The sequence below is a fragment of the Echinops telfairi genome, unplaced genomic scaffold (genome assembly GCF_000313985.2).
Source record: "Echinops telfairi isolate 266 unplaced genomic scaffold, ASM31398v2 ScPeMD7_16;HRSCAF=60, whole genome shotgun sequence".
NCBI classification, from domain to species: domain Eukaryota; kingdom Metazoa; phylum Chordata; class Mammalia; order Afrosoricida; family Tenrecidae; genus Echinops; species Echinops telfairi.
Genome location: NW_022103913.1, coordinates 5430431 through 5451017, shown reverse-complemented (window position 1 = coordinate 5451017; position 20587 = coordinate 5430431). Strand labels below are relative to the sequence as shown.

At 48.9% G+C, this 20587-nt stretch overlaps 1 protein-coding gene across 4 annotated transcripts in view; it reads left to right on the top strand.

The window, feature by feature from the left end:
- Window positions 1–20587, top strand: part of PXYLP1 (2-phosphoxylose phosphatase 1) — an 87788-nt gene that overhangs the window by 27534 nt on the left and 39667 nt on the right. For all 4 annotated transcript variants that reach the window (XM_004712111.2, XM_045287487.1, XM_045287486.1 and 1 more), the window contains one exon: window positions 18208–18339. In XM_004712111.2, coding sequence (XP_004712168.1) covers window positions 18261–18339 — 79 coding nt within the window. In that variant the 5' untranslated portion in view covers window positions 18208–18260. The remainder of the gene's footprint in view (window positions 1–18207; window positions 18340–20587) is intronic.

Below are 20587 nucleotides of genomic sequence, written 5' to 3'. Positions count from 1 at the left end.
GTTTAGAAAATAATGATGGCGACATGTACAAATATGCTTGATGCAATTGATGTATGAATTGTTATAAGAGCTGTAAGAGCCCCCAATAAAATGATATTTAATACTTAAAAAACAAAACAAAACATCAGAGCAATCACTGCTAATGTTTATTGAGCTTCTCCTAATAGGATACAAGTACTGTGGCGTGTGCTGTCTGCGTATTAAGCTGGTCACACTCACCCAGCCTGTGAGATGGGCTCCGTGCCTGCTTCTGTTTCCTGGAGGGGAAACTGTGGCACAGTAAGGGGTGGGTACGAGCTCCAGACTAGCCTGTCGACCCAGGCCCACTTCCTTACTGGTTGAGGGAAGGACTAGAAATGAGATGGGAGGTGTAGGTTGTGGCGGATTGAGTCCCTGGGTGGTACAGGAGTTGACACACTGGCTATTAGCTCAGAATTGGAAAGGTCAAGCCCACCCACAAGTTCCTCAGAAGAAAGGCCTGGTGATCGACTTCCAAAAATCAGCCATGGAAAACTGTTCTCCCAAACTCGCAGTTCTCCCTAACACCCTGGTGGTAGCTGGTTGGCATTGGGTGTGCAGTGGTGTTACTGATGGCTTGGGCCCCTCACAGTCAGGAGGTGGCTTCCGCAGCTCTGCGTTCCATCTGAGTGTGGCAGCATCCTTGTGCCACCCTCATCTTCAGAGCACAGGGTCAGAAAGTGCCCTGGGACTGACGGGATCCTAGGACACAGTGTTCATTGGGGGCACACCCAATCTGGAGTAAGTAACCTTTCAGGCCATGGTGCCTGCCCAACTGAGACAAGGAGGGCTTTTTGGCATGATGTAGGGCATTGATCCTGGCCAGACTGTGTCCCACCCTGCTCTGACCTGGAGACCAGGCTGCTCTGTGCCCACAGGGGCTGCTAGGGAAGGGGTAGATCCTTCAGTGGTTATGTTGTCTGGCTCCCTTGTTGGTGGAACTTTGGGGGGGTCAGGGATTAGAGGGGGTGAGAGCCTCACAGCCTACAGTGGAGCAGCACACCCAGACAAGGTGAGGGCTCCCCAGTTGGGGGAGGGGGGTCATCTCTCTAGGCAGCGGCCTTCCCAGCGCAGTGCTCTGGCTTTCTGCAGACTAGCTGTGTAGCTGTTTCAGGGGTGCCTGGACAAACCCAAGCCTCATCTGTGCCCACCACCTTGTGCATGCGCGCGCGCGCGCGCACACACACACACACACACACACACACACTCGGTTGTAGCCAGTGCAGTTCCTGTGGTCCATTCCACTCACTGTCCTCAGAAGCAATCTAAGATGCCCCGACTCAAGCTGCTCTTCAAGACGGAGCTCCAGTATGCCTCCGCCCCTCCCCCTGTTCAGGTGTGCCGCACCACCCCTGGGTTTTCCTGACTCTGGCTCGAGCCACTTAATAGTCTATTTCTCATGACTTCGCTGTCCAGATGATCTGTGTTAGGCAGGGTTCTCTAGAAAAACAAAACCAGGATACTTATTATTAGTTATGGGGATAGGTTTATACAGTGAGAAGAAATATGACAGCCAGTTAGTCACAGAGCAGTACAGAGGGCTCAGTTCAACTCACTTTGGTGGAATAGTTCATATACTGCAAGTCCTTTGACTCATGTGGGCTGCCAGGTCCAAGGTCAAGGTAGCAGACAGTGGAGTCCTCCCTTGGGCAAGACAGACAGAGTCTGTCCACAGGCAGCAAACAGGAGGGTAGGTCAGCAGCAGTCAATAGCTTAGGAGCTTAGAAAGCAGGCCTGCATGGGATATTGAGCTCAAGCAATTCAAGGTGACAAGATCCGCCAGCCTCCAGCTCAAGCGTAGCGTGCACCAGCAGCATGGTGAAGCAGGTCTTGAAGGAGCCTCAAGCTCTAGCAACACAATCCATGGTCCACGGGTTGGCTTGGCACACAGGTTGAGACAGAGAACTAGCTAAAGCAGCAGCACACTGGTCCAGTCACCAGAGAGCAAAAGAGACAAGGGGGGTCTTACAGAGCCTCTTCCCTCCAATCAAACTGTGACCTGACTAATCCCACGTTACTACTGGCTAGGTTGGCACAATAGACCCAACTCACACTATCAGCTTCCATTTTTTTATTTTCACTTTTTTAAACTTGTCCTTTCAAACTTAATCAAAAGCAGAGCGGATCATTCCATGAATCCTCAAGGATCCGTGACCCAGTGTGTTAGTCTGGGTAAACTAGAGAAACAAATTCATAGATATTCATATATGTATAAGAAAGAGGTTTATACACAAGAGCAATTGAATATTGAGAAAACATCCCAGCCCAGTCCAGATCAAGTCCATAAGTCCAATGTTAGCCCAGATGTCTGATGTCAATCTATACAGTCCCCTTCAGACTCATGAAACACATGCAATGACGCTGAATGCAGGAAGATCACAGGCCAGTGGGTTGGAAGTCTTGTGGATCCTGTGGCATTGTAAGCATCTCAGCGCTGGCAGGGGTCTCCATGTGGCTTCTCCAGCTTAGGGCACTAGAGTAGTTCCATGTGTCTTGTCAGCTGCAATATCTCCCAGGGAGTGAGCAGAGAGAGAGTGTCTCAGGCCTCCAAGAAGGAAATACCGGAGTTCCCAGAATCCTCAGGTGAATGCCACACCCACACAGAGGCCTCATTGGCTATGAACTGATTGACAGACTAGACTCCACCTCTTCACTCTCAATCCTCTCAAGCCCCAAATTGACCCCAGGTTCTATAACTACCACACCCAGCTTCAGCAATTATCAACATTTACCAGGCTTGTACTTTATTTTCCTAGAGCATTTTCATGCTAATCCCGGTCTCATATCATTGCTCTTGTAAATCCAGCTGTAATTTCAGCTGTGAGCTTCAAGATGGCAGAGATGGAGAATTACTCATCTTCTCAGGATGGTAGGATGGTATGGTGCCTGATACACACTGACCCTTGGGAACTATGTGAGATTGAATGACTGAGTTGAAGTCAACCTTGAGAACCAAGCCTGCACATGACCTGGAGAACCCTCAAATGGGAATAGCTGTTTTGAGTCCATGAGACCATTTGTAACCTGGAGTTGCACATGATTTCCAATCACTGGCTAAGATGTAATCACCGGATTGCAAATAGCTGCAAGGGGTCTGGGAAATACTAGTCCGGCTGGATGGCTAACCCAAAGGCAGTTCAGCTAGAGGAAGGAGAGAGGTTCTGGGGACAGGGCTTTGGGTGCTGGGCATTCTCGTGGTACTCCAGAGTCCGTCTGCCATTCGTCAGACTTCATGGTTGGTTTGTTGTTTGTGTCTTGATTTTACAATTAAACTCCACTTTGGGGTGGATTGCAGGGGGGTGGGGAGAGGGGGACAGTATTGAGATGTAGCTTGATTTGGTTTTAGTGGCAATTATGGAGTTGAGGGTTTTGTGTTTTTGTTTCTAAATTATAACTCTATAACCTAGGCCAAAATGATTAGGACTGAAACATCAAAGTAAATAATATATCTAAAGCATTTCTTTGATACCACCTTTCTCTTTCCGGCAATGGTATTTTGAGTGCATGAATGAGTTTTAAGTGAACACACACCTTCCTTTGATCAGTCGTGACCGTGTTTAAAACTCTACCCTCCATCCATTCTGGAGAGACCCTGAAATCAGAGACTCTCAAGAGACACGTGGCACTGTTAGCAGTTGTGACCATGTGGGAAACTACCCTCCGTGCACTCTGAGACACCGAGAGCAGAGACTGTCATTAGACACGTGGAAGTTTTAGTTAGTGCAAAGTAAAACAGGCCCAGGCTCAGCACTTGGAATCTCTGGGAGCCCAATGATAACCTTTGACACAGGTCTTCGTCCCTCTTCATTCAGAATGGTGCTTTCCCTAACGTAGTGTTAACTACCTAGTTACTGGTGCTTTTCCCTACTCTTAAGCTCTGCTATACAGTTGGATTGAGCTAGCTGGGGGGTTTTGTTTGATTTTGCTTTGGTTCTTTTCGGTTTTTGCTGCTTCATCGGGAATCCAGACTAATCTTTCTATTTCTAGGCGTTTTTGCCGTGTGGGTTTGGCACGGTGGGACGTGGCTAGCTTCAGGGGAGCTGTGATGCTGGAGCTGTGCTGTCTGCAGCGTGTCCGTGTTTCACAGAAGCATTTATAGGAGCTGGGTCTGGATGTGGGACCGTCGTGAACCAAACACCCTGTTCCCATGAGAGCTGTTTGGGGCTCAGGTGAGGGGAGTGCCTCGCTGAGCCCCGCCTCCCCCCCACACACACACCGCTGGTGCAGCCAAGTCTCCCCTGAGTCTGGTCTTCTGGGCTGCTGCTCTGGGCTGTCACTGCAGGATGTGGACAAGTCTAAACTCCAGGGTGGGGTGTTGCAGCCGACCTTGGGGTTAGGTGAGCTCCGGTGGAGGAAGACGAAGAGAGGAAACCCAAGGATTGCGTGCCTTCTTTTTGGACGGAGGTGGGGATTGCGTCACAAAATAGCCTTTCTGAAGTGAGCGGTTCAGCGGCTCACTTTATTGTGCCCACACAGCTCACCTCCAGCTCACTTGGAAACATTTTTTTTTCACCCAAAAGGAAACCCCACACCCATGGGGTCATTACCCATCTTCCACCTTCCCAGGCCCCTGGCTGAGTGCCTGTTGGAAGCTCCCTGCCCGGGGCTGGGGCTCTGGAGACCTGGGGCTGGGGCTTGGGCCACGGAGCAGATGCTCTGGCTAATGACCCTTTCTCCTGGGGTGGGGCCCTACTGAAGCTGGGGTGGCTCTTTCAGGCGGGAAATCCTGGGGGCAAGGCAGGCCGTGACTGCTGAGGCAGCACCCTAAAAAGGCTTGCTGCGGCGGCAAAGTCACAAACACGGCTGTGCACGTGGCTGCCTGCCTGAATGATGAGGGGAGGCCTGGGAGGAGGGAAATGCCGGTTGCCAGGACTTAGAAGTGTGGGCAGAAGCTCTGTGCACGTGCAGGGGTAGGGGGGAGGGGGGGATGATGCACCTGTTTAGGGGGCTTCTGATGGCCCCGGTGCGGGGGTCTGGCCACACAGCACTTCCCGCCTCTCAGCCTGTGATGCTGTCTGCACCGCCAGACCCCCCTGCTCTGGTACACACTTACCCAATCACGGGGAGGGATCAGGGTCCTGGGTCTCAGAGGTGAAGTTGGTCCATGGTGGGAGAGCACACCATGAACAAGGGCAGAGCTGGGAATGGAAGAGAAACCCGCCCTGCTGCAGAGCGCCCTGTCCACATGCCAGGGCCCCTCCGTGCCTGCCGCTGGAGAAGTGTCCCTGTGGTAGAGCCAGCCACCCGTGTGAACACACATGCACACCACTTGGTCCTAGCTCCGGCTGCAAACAAAGACTTCTTCCAATCGATGAGAATTTTGGATTCTACCATTATTTCTGGCACCCTAGTGGCTTAGTAAGCTACACCTTGGGCCGCAAATTACACAATCAGCAGTTCAAAACCACCATCACCCCATGGGAGAAAGATGAGGTTCTCCCATGAAGAGTTGTGGTTACAGAAATCCACAGGAGCAGCACTGCCCTCTCCTGTAGGGTTGCTTTGAATTGGAATCGACGTAATGGAGGAGAGAGAGGGAGCATTATGATTTAGCTATCAAAAAAAAATAACGCAAAACCTGGCTGACATTTGTGAATGTGCGGGTGAATTAGACTCCAGAAGGCTTATCCTGCAACCCCCACCCCCCCATGTGCACACTCCCCAGCTGTGATCACATACAGCACAGTGGCGTTGGCATGAGTGGACTCTGGCCATGTTGGAGGTTGACCAAAGGAGAGTCAGATGGCAGGGTGTCAAACCTGAACAGGAAGTGGGCACAGTGGCTATTCCTAAATGGAGGCCCGTGTTGTCAAATGAAAAGCCAGAGGAGGCAACAGTGGAGCATTAAAAGCAGTCAGACCGCTACAGGGTCCCAGCCATCTGGTGGAACCTGACACGTCCCCAGTACTTTAAATCTGGAGGTACACATAGCTCCTTTTCCAAAACGCAGTCTGCAGGAAGGAAGTAGATGTGGTAGGGCTTTGCATATGGTGCCTGTCGATGAAGATATAGAGATTAGACTCTAGTTTCAAATTCCCTGATAGAAGATGAAAAATATATTCTCGCTGTTGTACCGCTTGCTTTGTGTCAGGCTCCCCAAACACTGGCTTCAAACAGCAACTCTCCTGCTTGCTCACAGTTCAGTGGGTTGTGTGGTTCTTTTGGTCTGGGCTGAGACTTAGGCTGCTGGGGTGTGGCTGGGCTGGGTGGTCCGGTGGCCCCTGTCACACACAGTGATCTGGAATGGGCTGTGTGAAGAGAGCTTCGCAAGGAGAAGCTTCTTGTCCAGGCTCCACATGGCTTCTCATCCTCTAGCTGGCTAGCCAGAACTGCTTCTCATGGGGTCACAGTGTTTCAAACACAGCAACAGAGGACAAGCCCCACCGCCTAAGCCTCTGTCTGCCACACATTTGTTATTGCCCCGTTGACAGATCTCAGCCTCTGTGTCAGAGAAGAGCACACGGGCCATGGATATAGAAAGGCACGGACAAACTGAGGGCTAGACCTGCCGCAGTCAACCATGCCATCCCCCTGAGACTCGGCTCAGCAAACAGCAGCCCTTTCTACGTACAGTTAGCAAGCTAGATTCAGAAGAGGATGTGGGATGAGGGATATCATTGTTGGTGGAGGCTGGCCCTTGGCCAAAACCAGAGAACCAGAAAGATGTTTACCTATGGTTTATTGATTATGCAAAGACCATGTGGATCATAACAAATTACTTCTCAAAGAATGGGAATCCCGGAACACTTCACTGCGTCTGGACCAAGAGGTAGGACCAGGGGATACTGGTGGATTAAACGCAGAACAGGTGTGTGTCATGATGGTTTCAGCATTCTTCTTTAAGCTGTGTGCTGTGAAAATATCCCAAGGAGCTGGACTAGCCATAGACAAGATCATGATAAGCAGACAAAGGCTGAGGTTGTCCAGGTTGGCATTTTACAGAGATCCACAAACAGCCCTCATGGAAACAGCAGTCAAGAAATCAATGCAGGGGGGGGAAAAAACAACAACTCTTTTCAAGTGTTAAGAAACAAAGATGTCATTTTGAGGATTACAGGGTGCCTGACACAAGCCAAAATGGTTTCTGTTGCCTCATATGAATGATAAAGAAGAATTTGAATTATGGCTGGCAAAGAATCTGGAATATGCCATGGACTTCCAGAAAATTGAACAAATCTGTTTTAGAAGAGGTACAGCCAAAATTGTTGTTTGGAAGTGTAGGTGGTGAGCTTGTGAGCTTTAAACATGTTACCAGCAAGTCCCAGTCCCTGAGGAAGGACATCATGCTTGCTAAAGTAGTGAGTCAGTGAGAAAGAGGACGACTCTCCAGGAGATGGGTTGGCTAATGGTGCAACTGTGATTTCAAACATGAAGAAGGCAAGGAGGGTCCAGGACCAAGCATGCTTCCTTCTGTTGCATATATGAAGTTGACATGAATCCAGACCTACTCAACAGCATCTAATTATCCACCCGAAGAACTCCGAAATACGTTGTGACTCATCCCCACCTGAGAAGGCAGTGGGAGGTACAACCATAGACAGCAAGCTGGTCAGGCTCCGTGGCTCTGCTCTCAGCCACTGAGTGATGGGAAGTCTCTAAAAGGTTGGAAGCAGGAAGCCAGAGGACTTGCTCACAGCACTTAGCTGGCCCAGCCCAGAAAAAAGGCTCTCGCTTCCTACAGCCTTGCCTCTTCAGCTTCTGGTCTCTAAGCCTTGGAGATCTCCATGTTTCTTGGCATCTGTCTTACCCCATGAGGTAGTTAGTTTATTGTGCCAACCAGGCCGATAAACACATGTGGGATTAATTGAAGGACGGAGAGCTAAATGGCTCAGCGAGCTTTGCCTTTTTTGTCTCTTGCTCTTTGATCATCGGACCAGTATGCGGCTGCCTTGCTTGTTCTTTGCCTCAATTTGCAAGCTACACTACTTGTGGGATGCCTACCCATGGACTGTGTCGCTGTAATTTGAGGCTCCTTCAAGACCTGCTTCACCACACCATTGGAATTTACATCTCGAGCTGGGAACTGTCAGACCCTGTCATCTGGCTGACTGTTGGTGACCTGCCTTGCTGTTTGCTGTCCCCGGATAGCCTGAATCTCTCTACAGAGGACTACCTGGCAGCCCTCAAGACTTGAAGGACTGCCAGTGTCTCACAACTGTCTCACGGGAGTGAGTTGCACTGAGCCATTTGTACTGCTTTATAATTTAACTTTATTTCTTGTGTTATCTATCTATCTATCTATCTGTATAAATATATATAAAAGTATTAGCAATCTGGTTTTGTCTCTCTAGAGAACCCTGTCTAACACACCCCATCTCTCCTCTGCTTGCTTATTCAATCTTTTATATCAAAAGAACGAGCCTTGGTACATAGTTGGGAAAGTATGAGACTGCTGATCAAAATGTCAGTGGTTCCAGTGAGGGGGACAGAGGAGGTTGTCTGTTCCTGGAAAGATTTTCAGTTAGGTCACCATGAGTCAAAGTCAACTCAAATGCAGTGGCCATGCCTCGAAAGGAGTTGACTCAGGATACACCCTGGACTCATCCGGCTTTATTGTTCCTTGCTTTCACCCCATCACGTAATTTCAGAAGTCTTATTTAAATCAGTGCAAATTCTTCTGAATCATTTTAATCCAATGCGAAAGAGATGTAAGGCATATTCCATCATGGGATGAAATTCTATCTGTGAGCCCGTGAAATGTAGACTACAGAGTACACCGGAAGACCGGACACAAGGTGGCATTTCACTTACACAAGTGGAGGGAATGAAGGACTAGAAGACATTAAGAAAGTTCAGAACTTAGCAGAACAATGTAACTGTGGTGGCAATAGTGGTTACACTTTGGGCTGCTAACTGCAAGGCAATTAGTTCAAAGCCACCAGCTGCTCATCAGGAGAAAGATGAGACTTGATTCCTGTAAAGAGTTAGTCAGAGAAGCCCACAGGCACAGTCTACCCTGTCCTGTAGGGTCGCTATGAGTCAGAATTGATTCTGTGGCAGTGAGTTTGGCTTTGGTTTCTCAACACTTAAGCATAGCCCTCTGTCCTCTAAGACCACCCGGGAAGTGGCCCTGCCCTCCAGTCGCTGAGTGTTGGTCATACTTTCTGGATTTCGAGTGGAGCCCCTCAGCCCTGGGCTTCAGCTCTCCCTTCCAGGCCTCTTTGGGACAGTTCTGCTCCCTGGGCTGGATGGCCACATTTCCCTAATCCATCTAAATAGCAACCCTGTCTGTCCCCTTTGGCCCTGGCAGGCCCTATTCTTCTATCCCTTGGGCATGGTGACCCCAGGCCCTCAGTTTGGGGCAGCATCCCCATACCCCAGGAACACCTTGAGAGTGGCCCCACATTCTGGAAACCAGTTGGCAAAGATTTGCTCTGAAAGCCAGGAGGCCATGGTCCCTCTTTGAAGTCCAGAGGACTGTGGCCCCACCTGATCAAGATCCTTCCAGTCGCTCTGGTCATTTTCTTTTCTTGGACAACAGATAAGCTCCTTTGGCCAGTCTCTGGCCTGCAGAATTCTAAGAACCGGCACCCTGTCCTTCCTTTCTCTGCCCCCTCCAGTCTCAGCTGATGAGGTTTCTGTGGTGGCTATTGGCGGGAGCTATCAACAGTAGGCTTAATCTCTTGATAAAAGATTGCCTGACCAGCCATTGGACCTTGGGTGGGATCCCTGGCTTCGTGGGTATCCAATGAAAAGGGACCCAGAACCACCATGTATTTAGTACCTCAATGCTCCCCTTGCATTAATATGACAGGTTTCAATCTGACAGGCAGGGATATGCACTTCTAAGAAATGGTACAGGAAATTTTCTCCAAGCACCAGCCCCCATGCTCAGTGTAAACAGAGCTCAATCATTGAGAAATCAATCTGTACAAAGCAGCATCTCATGGCCTGCAGCTCACAGTTGGACTATACGCCCATCACCTCTTCTAATCAACAGTCTCCTAAATCCTGTGTCACTGGATAAATGGCTGATGTTATCAATGTAATCGCTTTACACCCCAGCGGGATGATTGATATTGTTTTTCTTTTTTGTTTCTTTTTGTTGTTGCTTTTCTGCCTTTTGTTAGTTTGGTTTTATTTTTGTCATAATATGACTGACAGAGTAAGCCAGAGTCATTCATAACCCGTGGATAAGCAGACAGATTCTAGCCCCAATCCAAGACCAGTTAGTTCTGAATACATGGCCCTGCTCAATACTTCCCTTCATGACATGATCACTGAAGACAAGGGAGCTACAGCACAGTGTGGTGAAGATAGCAGATGGTCGGTGTCTATTAATCGGAATAGTGTCTGGTGTCTTAAAGGCTTGTATTCAAAGAAGCAGCCGTCTGAGTGAGGAGTCAACTAAGTCCAAACGGAAGAAGCACACGAGCTTGTGTGATCCAAAGATGGTGATAACGATGTCCAAATATGATGAAGGGAAAAGTATCAGAGCTTAAATGGTGAGCACCCACTTTGCAGAAAGCTGTGGAGGACAGTGGGAGCCCAAATCCACCCGCGAGTGTCTCGTTAGACTAAGCAGATCTCTGGTCACAGGTGAGGGACTCGGACAGCTTTACTATCAGACGGAGATGACTGTAAACTTGATTATGGTAGCTGGAACCATGGTATAATATGATACTTGGTCAGTTGACCTCCATATCTTTTCTTTACATTTTTTGTTCTGAATTGAGTGAAGGTTCAGAAAGCAGATCATCAGTTTTACATCCAACAACACATACACATTTTGTTTCAACTCATCCACTGCAATCCGCTCAATGCACTATCGTTTATCCAACTTCCTCTTGATGTTTCCTGTCTTTTTTAAAAATCATTTTATTTGGGGTTCTAACAGCTCTTATAACATTTCACACATCAATTGCATCAAGCATATTTGTACTATGTTGTCATCATCATTTCCAAAACATTTTCTATTCCAGCCCTTGTTATAAGCTCCTCTTTTTCCCCTCCCACCCTCGTGAATCCTTGATCAATTATTATTTCATATCTTACACTTCCGTTGTCTCCCTTCATCTACAGTTGTTATTTGTCACCTTCGCGAGGTGGGGGGGGGAGGGGACGGCCTATAGTTGACCTCCATCTTCACCGAACCTGAATTTGCTCTAGGCTCAGACATTTCCTGCTTGTTCCACGTCAGAAATTTCTTCTCTGGCTTTTTAAATATTGATGGTTGTCTTTCCTTTCTTACTCTTTATTTGTATTTTATGTTTATGTTATTGTTCTTTCTTGCCACTTTATTTTGGATTTGTTTGTATTGTTTCTGTTGGGTTTCCCAGTTTGTAAAGCTCAGAAGTAGATGCATAGAGGTATTAACTGATGCAAGGGTCTATCAGAGCTGTGGAGGGGCGGTGGGAGGGCGGAGGGTGAGGGGAGTTGGGGAGCAAACAATGAATGCAGGATGGGCTGGGAACAGTAGAATTGATTGTGGTGATGTATATACAACTCATTTTAAAAACGATTTAACCATGGAAGTATATGATATGTGAATACTTTATCTAGAAAACAAACAGACAAAAACAAGCTTGACCAACGGTTACTGTGGGTGAAGGAGAAAGGGTTGTTACTTGGGAGGCATTGAGTTTATGTAAATGGTCATGGAATAACTTGGAAAAGGATATCAATAATAGTTGATAACACAGAATATGATCAATGGCATTAAATTATACATGTAGAAGGTCTTGAATTCGAATGTTTTATTGTATGTATTTTTCCCACAATTAAAAATATAGAATTGATTGTGGTGATGATTGTACAACTTTTCTTGATATGATTGAATTGTATGACCTATGGATGATGTGCCAATAGGATTGTTAAAAACACAAAACAGAACAATTGCCTGACCACATCCTGGGTGAAAATTCTAAGGCCTGTGTCCTTAGGTTGTACAACAGGATTTTCTAAATCTTTAAGTTCTTCCATTTTGCATAATTCATTTTTGTGTCCATATTTTTCCCTCTGGATTTTACTAGAAGGACCAATGAGAAACCATGCAGCATCTTTATGATCTTATTTAGAAATCTCTTTAGCTAAATATCTAAGTTCATCAATTACAAGTTCTACCTTCCACCAAACTTTTAAAGAAAATCCATACAAGTTACTTGCCACTGTGTAAAAAGCATGCCCTTCTTCTACTGTCCAATCCCGGATTCATCATTCTCTTTCCATGCCTCAATGGGAACCTTTAACACCCAAATTCCTACTCACCTTCTACGGCTATTGTCTAAGATGATAGAGACTCTCTCTCTCTAATTTTCCTAATTTCTTCCGGGGTTTCTTCAGAATTTCCTTTGACATTTATAGCTGTACCAATAGTCACTTCAAGGCAATGTGGGCTTTTTACTCTTAAACCCACCTGCTGCTGTTGAGTTGATCCCAACTTCTATTGACTTATAGTGATTCTGTAGGACAGCACAGAACCACTACTTAGGGTTTCCAAACCTGTACTTTTAGGCACCTTAAAACTCTTGAAGCTCCTTCCCAGTACCCAATTCCAAAACGGCTTCTCCATTTTGGTATCTGTTAGATCAGTATCTCTCTCCTAGCACCAAATTCTTAGTTCTCTAGTGCTGTTACATTGGAAATACCACAAGGGCATGGCTTCGACAAGTAGAAATTTATTTCCCGCAGTTGAAGAGCCTGGAAGTCCAAAGTCAAGGTGCGAGCTCTAGGGGAAGGCATTCTCTCCCCTCAGCTCCGGAAGAAGGCCCTTAGTTCTTTGAGTTTCTGCTCCTGGGTGATCTTCATGCAGCGTGGCATCTCTTCTCCACCATCTCTGCTTGCTAGCTTGTGTTTAATCTCTTTTCTCTATCAAAAGAGATGGAGTCAAGCTTCATTTACACTCAGCCAGCCTCATTAACATGAGAAGGACAGCCTATTCCCAAGTGGGATTACACCCACAGGCACAGAAGTTAGGGTTTACAACACATATTTTAGGAGGACACAATTCAATCCATAACAGTCTACTCTTTGGCCCCTTGAAAGTGATGTTCTTGTGCCTTTGCATTTAGTTGTCATCGGGGTATTAAGGATCCCAGGTGACAATTGGCTTACACTGTGCTCAGTACATGGAAACCTGAGGACATGGGCGGTTTTGAGCAGCTACAAGGTCCTGGTGGACTCTTGGCTGGCAGGCGGCTGCTGAGAGGCTCTCAGCTGAAACACTGATGTGCCATCCCAGGGGTGTATATATTTAAAACATTGTGGCCACTGTTTCCAGGGGAAGACTGTACTTACATGCTTACCCCGTGGGGACTCGGCCAGACTAGAGCTGGCCCAGGCTGGAGGAAGAGCCTGTGACTTGGTGTTAGAGTAGACCATGGGGATCCGCAGGAGCAATTGTGCGGTTATAGTGTATAGAGATCATAGTAAAGTCATAGAAGATAGGAGAGAGTGTGAAATAAAGGCGTCAGACACATTTTATGGTAGCATGCTCACCTCCTGGACGGCCATGATCTCAGCACCCAGATCCGGCGCAGAGAGCAGGAGGAAGAGAGGAGTACCTCTTTCTTTCTGAGCAAGGCCTATATATGCTTAGGGCATGCAAGCCCCCTCGATTGCAGGTAACCACATTCGCCACAGGATGGGGTTGTGCAATAGGCATATGCTTCACAGGAAGGGGATGCAGTAGGGGTGTACATGCAATAGGAAGGGGAGGGATTAAGGGTACACATGTGACAAGATGGGCGGGCCCTAGACTCAAGAGGGCAGTCTAACCTTGGTCATCCTTGAGCTGGCTAGACCTTTACTCATGGAGACCATCACTATCCTTATCAGTAGGGTGTGAGCCTTATCTACGGTGGACCAGACAGTAGTCTGATTGCCCTGGGTGGCTAATGCCTTCAGGGAGATAACTTCTAACCAGCTGGCTTCCAAGTGTGCTACAATTAATTACTATGTGTTGCAAGCAGTGTTCTAGGTCTGACATATATTTTGGGGAGACCACCTCGGGAGAAACCCTTGTGTATCCCACAATACCACCCCCCTTTTATGTATTAAATTCAAAAGAGCCACCAGGGCAACATGGTTACTTTCTATACCTTGAAAGTGGTCAAGGCATATTTAATGACAATATTAATGTAGCCAAGCCAAAAATTCAGGCTTATGGCTGACATTTTGAATCACAGGCTTGGAGGGTAAAGCCGCCCCCAGCCCATCTACTATTGGGGGCAGGTCCGAGAGAGGTTGGATGCTTCGGCGGGAAGAGATAGAACAAGTAGGAATGCCTGCTTCTTTAGGGAAACAGAATCAACCACGTGCTCACTTTGAGGCAGCGTAGCTGTGAGGGGAGAATCTGTGGAAATGATATTTAACACAGGAAAATGTACTGGGACTTTATCTCTAACTTACCAATGTGGTGGCTTTCCTACCGTGAATACTAGCTTTCCAGATTCCCCCTGCATGAGTTAGGGAATATGTCCCAGTCATGTTTCCCTCGGTGTTCGTTTGCCCCAACTTGGTTCTTTTCCTGTGATTTGCCATTCAGCCACCAGATTTGCACTGTTGAGGACATCCCCAAGGTCAGTGATGCCAAAGAGTGGGCAGTGGTCATGGGGAAACCCCTCAAGCCAGGAGCTAAGCTGCGAGGGTGGATTCGAGCTGCCAAACTTGACGCTTTATAGTGGGCATGGGCGTTCATCAGTATCAACGGTGGCCATCATCATTGTCACAGGAGAAGCCTGTACGGCACCTCAAAGCCTCCATGCAGAAGGCGCTTCGTCAAGCCCAGATCCCCGGCTGCCCTCGCAGTCTCCGCCCCTGGGGAGGAGCTCCAGTTTTGGAGCAGAAGAGACTTATATTTGGAATCCCATCTACCCTCAATCACCTGAAGAGCCGGTCAGCGTGGTGACAGCAATGCCAGCCATGTCGCCAGGAGGAGCTTTATTTTGTTTATGCGGTGGACTCTACTGCTTGTTTTCCTAAAGTTGGACGATCCTTGTGTACCTGGTATGAATCCCACTTGAGCAAGGCGTATTATTATTATGATCACTGTTGCTGTATTGTTGAAGTGTATTGGCCAGGGCTTGTTTGGGAACTTTGGTGTCTCTGTTCATAAGGGATGTTGGTCTGGAGTTTCTGTCCTTGTGTGGGGTCTTGTCTGGTTTGGGCGTGGAGTCATAAAACGAGTGCAAGAGCTTGCTGTCCCTTTCTGTCTTCTAGGAGGAGCTTTAGATGGGCACGTGGTAGACCAAGGGTGGTGACTGAAGTACGCAGTGGAAGGTGTGAGGTTGGGTCTGTGTGTTAACAGAGCTGTCTGTTGGTCTCTGTAGTCGCTGGACAGGGGTGGCCCGTGGTGAGCATGGTGTCACAGGCTCTATTGGTAGAGCCGCTCTCTGTTGTCATTCTCTCTCTATTGGTCTGACAGTCCGGTGCAGAGGGGTTTTCAGACACCCCGACATGCCTGTGGAGAGTAGGGGGGTGGGAAAGCCAGGGCTCCGACTTCATGCCCAGCACTATTCTGAGCTGGATTTGCATACCACACAAGCCATCCAATGTGGAGAGCCCTGTGCTTTTTCATGTAGTTACATAATTGTGCAACCCTTACCACCCCGACAAATGGGCTTTTATCTGATTTTGCTGATTGTAGCTCTGAAGGAGATTATATTTGAAAAGAGAAAAGATTCTGCTTCAAAAATCAGACTTGAACTTACTGTCACAATCTGCCGATTGCTTCAAAGTCTGTGCTAAAGACATTATGGTTTTCAAGTTCTACTTAGAGCCCCAGTGAGAGCCAGAAGTTAAACCTGATGTCCCAGACTGTGGGGTAAGACTTGAGCAGCAGCTGCTTCCCTGTTGTTCTTAGAAGGGCATTCAGAACTTGCTTCCTGACCCAGTTCTTCGTTGTCCAGGTTCTGGTTGTCTAGCGCTGCGCTGACAAAAACAGCACAGGTAGGTGGCTTTCACACATGCTGACATATACCGTTTCCCCGAAAGTAAGACATCCCCTGAAAATAAGACCTAGCGCATCTTTGGGAGCAAAAATTAATATAAGACACTGTCTTATTTTCGGAGAAAGAGGGTAGATGCCTGAATTCTGAGAGCCAGCTTGAGGGGAAGCTTTCTCTCTGTTCGTGCTGTGGGAAGGTCCTTATACCCTTTCGATCCCTGTAGAGCGGGAATTTTTGGAGATCTCCATGTGTCTAGGCATCTGTCTTCCTTGGGTTTAGGGGGATCTGAGTGCAAGGACCCAAGTCCACTCCTGGCTCCTCTTACTTGAGGGCAGTCAGGTCCCTCTTGCTCGTGCGCGTCTTTCTTCTACCTCCTGTGACATCGAAGGTGTCACTCAGACCAGGGTGTTACTTGAGTAAGGGCATGCCTTAATTATTTGTGTAAGGATGATGGCTAGAGTAAGAATGGGATTTGAGTACAACCCACCTAGTCCTGCGCCATTCGTGTACAGACATTAGGGTTCATGACACCTGTCACAAAATGGATAATTACATCACATCACAAATGGAGGCCAACCACCTAGTGCTGGGAACCATGGCCTAACCGGTTGGCATATACTTTAACCATGAGAAGGCCTCATTCTGCAGCACGTGCAAATCTGTGTTTTCCAGGGTTCTCAGGTGGCCTGGGAGGGGCCCTGGTGGCACAGGGGTCAAGCCATCAGCAGCTCACTGAAAGGTCGCTGGCTCAACCCCACCAGCCACACCACAGAAGAAGCAGGCGGCAGTCCACTTCCTTGAAGAGGAAGCCAGGGAACTCCATAGAGCAGTTCTCCTCTGTCACACGAGGGTCGCCGTGGGTTAAAATTCGCTTGATGTCAGTGAACTTTTGGAATGTGGTTTGAATGTTGCAAACAGTTAACCTGCTTGGTTGCTGAACTGCAAGGTTGGTGGCATTGGAGTTATGCCACAAGGTCAGCAGTTCAAAACCACTAGCCACTCCTCGGGAGGAAGACATGGCTTTCTATTGCGTTAACAGGTAGAGGTTGGAAATTCACAGGGGCAGTCCTATAGGGTCGCTGGCAGTTGGCATCAACTTGATGACAGTGGATTTTGGTTTGGTTTTCTCATAAAGATTCACAGTCCTGGAAACCCACAGGTCTGCCCTGTCGTAGAGGGCTGCTATGAGTCAGAAGTGGTCTGAAGGCCATGAGTTTGGTTTGGTTTTAGAGGCATGTTGGGAGAAAAACCTATTTAGCTTCTTCTGAAAAATCAGCCATTGGAAGCCTTAAGAGTTACCGGTAGAAGCTCTGCAACTGTGGCCTTTGGATATCCTTCAAGCCTGGAACTGAACCCATCCCCAGCGCTCAACTTGAAGCTGAAGAATAGAAAGAAAGTCAATAACTAGAATCAACCATAGGAGGTTAAAGGGCAGCATTTGCCCCAAAACAGAGGGCAGAAGGCAGAAGTGGCCAAGAGACTGGAACAAATGGAAGCAGGGCGCCCAGGCAGGGAGGGGAAAGAGGGGGTCACATCAAGGAGCTTGTGACCCTGTCACAGACAGCATGCCCACCAGCAGCTGGGGGCACAGCTCACCTGCTACGTAGGTGCCCCTCCAAACCGTGCCCCAAAAGCGAGAGGAAAAGAAAACCTCATAGAGCCTGGCGGACTCTGACCCACACTTGGGGCATCATGACATGAGTGGGGTCAACCTAACGGAACTGGAGTAGGGTTGGGGAAATTAGAATGGTGGCGGGGGCTCAGAAAAACCCATGGCTCCAACAGGCATGGCAGTGGGAGGGTGAGGGGAGGTCTCCGCCAAGCCGAGGGCTGGCCCTCCAGCAGCAAGTCCTCCTACACAGCCTGGCTGCCCCTAAAGGCATGATGGCAGTGAGTGACGGTCAGGTGAATAGTGGAAGATGACCACAGCCACTGTAGCAAGATTTGCCTCATGAAAGGTCGGAGGATTTAAAAGCTGGGGGCTCAAAACAGGATGCTGATCCATGTAACGACTTCATTGCCTGGCACGTTCTCTGCGCAGTGAGCTTGCTGTCCTTGTTGGAAGGCCGAGTCTGTAAAAGCTCTCATCCTCTGTTGATGGCAGATGAGCGAAGGATGTGCTCGTTCCTGAGGAGGGAGCATTCTCCATTGGGCTTCTTTGGGGCAAAGAGTAATCAGTCAGAAAGCACATGCTGGCGCCAGGTGTCCCGGCCAGAGGACCTGGCGAATTGGACTTTCACCAGGTGGCAGACTTGGCTTTCTACCTCAGAACGCACATGTATTGCCTTTGCTTTATTCACAGGGCATGTTCCCGCTTTGAGGTGGAGCCATGATGAGAAGATAGAACAAATAATAATGCTTTTCCGCAATCGCTTCTTGCTGTTGCTGGCCCTGGCTGCGCTGCTGGCCTTTGTGAGCCTCAGCCTGCAGTTCTGTGAGTATTGCTGGGTTGTGATGGGGGTGGGGACTATTTATGCTGAAATAGAGGGACTGAGTGGCCTAGAGGGTAGGAGGGGGCAGTGATGGTTCTGTAGTAGAATTCTTACCTTCCATGCAGGAGACTTGATATCAATTCCTGGCCAATGCATTTGAGTGCAGCTACCATCTCTCTGGCCATAGAGACTTACATGCTGTGACACTGAACAGGTTTCAGCATAGCTTCTAACTAACACAGACTAGGAGGAAAGGCCTGGCAATCTATGTCTACAATCAGCTGATGGAAACCTCTTATGTCTCACAATCCCAGCCGATCATGGTCATGGGGCATGAGTCGAGGGTGAGGGATAGCAACGGCAAGGGTGAGGGGTAAGTAGCCCTGAGAGCCTTTGTCTCTTCAACGGTAACAGCATGAAAAGAAAACACGACAACTCGTTTGCTGTCAAGTTAATTCCGACTCATAGAGACCCTATCGGACAGGTTGGGCTGTAAAGATGTACAGAGGCAGACTCCCTCAACTCTCCCGTGGAACGGCTGCTGGGCTTCGACTGCTGCCCTCCCAGTTAGCAGCACCCACAGTCAGCATTGCCTGCTCGGGACCCCTTTGCCATGATTTTGTTGTTGCTGATGGGGGCCATCGAGTCTGTTCTGACGTGGCAACCTGTATTGAGCGGAACACCGCACTGACCAGTCTGGGCCATCCTCACGCTTGTTACGTTCGCGCCCATTGTTGCAGCCACTGGGTCACTGTTAAATGATACTGGGACTGAAAACAAGCATCCTGTGATTTTCCTGCTAACAGTGGATGGTCGCTGATGGGCACCTCAGCACCGAGCTGTTCCTCCGCACGCTGTGTAGGCCTCACGGTGCATCGTAGGCTTCTGCGTGGATTCGTAAAGGGGCTGGTTATTCTCAGATTCTTGTTCAGACCCTCAAGACAGGGACCCTGTCCCCTGGTGCCAAGCCACACAGCCCAGCAGTGTCTGGCCCGCCAGCTGGTGGGTGGGTTGGTTGCTTGGGGCTTTGGCGTCTGTTCTGTGTTCAGTCAGCTGGGAGATTGCAGTTGCCGGGGTGGGGTGGGTGCATTAGGTGACAGGACGCCAGACTCAGGCAGCACGGCTGCAGATGGGAAGTCCCACCCAGGCGGGGTGGCTGGGAAGAGTCGCACGGCTGCCCACAGTCTCATTCAGCACTTGGCCTTGCCTGGGGTCCCTGTGTTCTGGCGGTGCCGTATCTGTGTACCTTGCAGCTCCCCCAGAAGGCCCTCCTCAATCATAGCCCTCATCGCAGTTGTTTGTCAGTGGCCCACCACCATGTCTGGACCCCTCTCGCAGACCCCTTTCTCCCCTCGAACCCTGTGCCAGGCATGATCTAGGCACGTAGCTGACTCTGCTGTGCAAGCCTGTCGCACACTGCCTGGAGTCCACCCCTCCCTCTGCCCCTCCCCCAGCGTGCTTACACAGCTCCCGCCTCCCCTCCTCCAGGACCTTCGTGGCCCCTAAGGACTCTCAGAGGGCCGCTAGCCTGTCCCTCCTCGCACTAACCAACAGTATTAGACGGTCTGAATCTTGGGTCCTTTCTCCCCACAAGGCTATCTGTTCTCTGAGGCTTCTCTCTGGACCCCAGGAGCCAGTACTGTGCAGCGCATCATGGTTTTGTTTGCTTTGATTTATAGAAATGTTTGTGGAACTGATTCGAAATTCACTTTACAAAGCAGTTGTTATTGTTGCTGGCTGATATCGATGGCAGGACAGAACGAAATACTGCCCACCACATGAACAGCTGTTCAGGCAGCTGTGGAGTTCCATAGAGTTCTCACCAACCGGTTTTTGGAAGTAGGTCACCAGGCCTTTCTTCCTTGTCTGAAAGCTCTGCTGAAGCCTGTTTAGCATCACAGCAACACACAAGCCTCCACTGGCAGACAAGTGGTGGCCACATATGAGACGTTCCCGCCAGGAGTTTAAACAGGGCCTCCCACATGGAAGGTGAGAATTCAATCACTGATCTATTTATTACCCTCCGCACTCTGAAAGGCAGAAACCAGAAGAAAGTCCCTGCCCTTCTGGCAAGGTCTCCTAGAAGTGCTACACAGAAGAAGGCTTCTGTTGAAGGGTCCTGTCGGGGCTGTTCTGTGGCTTTCCCTCCGGGGCATGGCTCACGCTGCTGTTTGGGAGACTGGTGTTTGGCATCCACAGGATGGCGCTGTGAGGAGGTGGCATAGTCAGTGGTGTGTGTGTGTGTGTGTG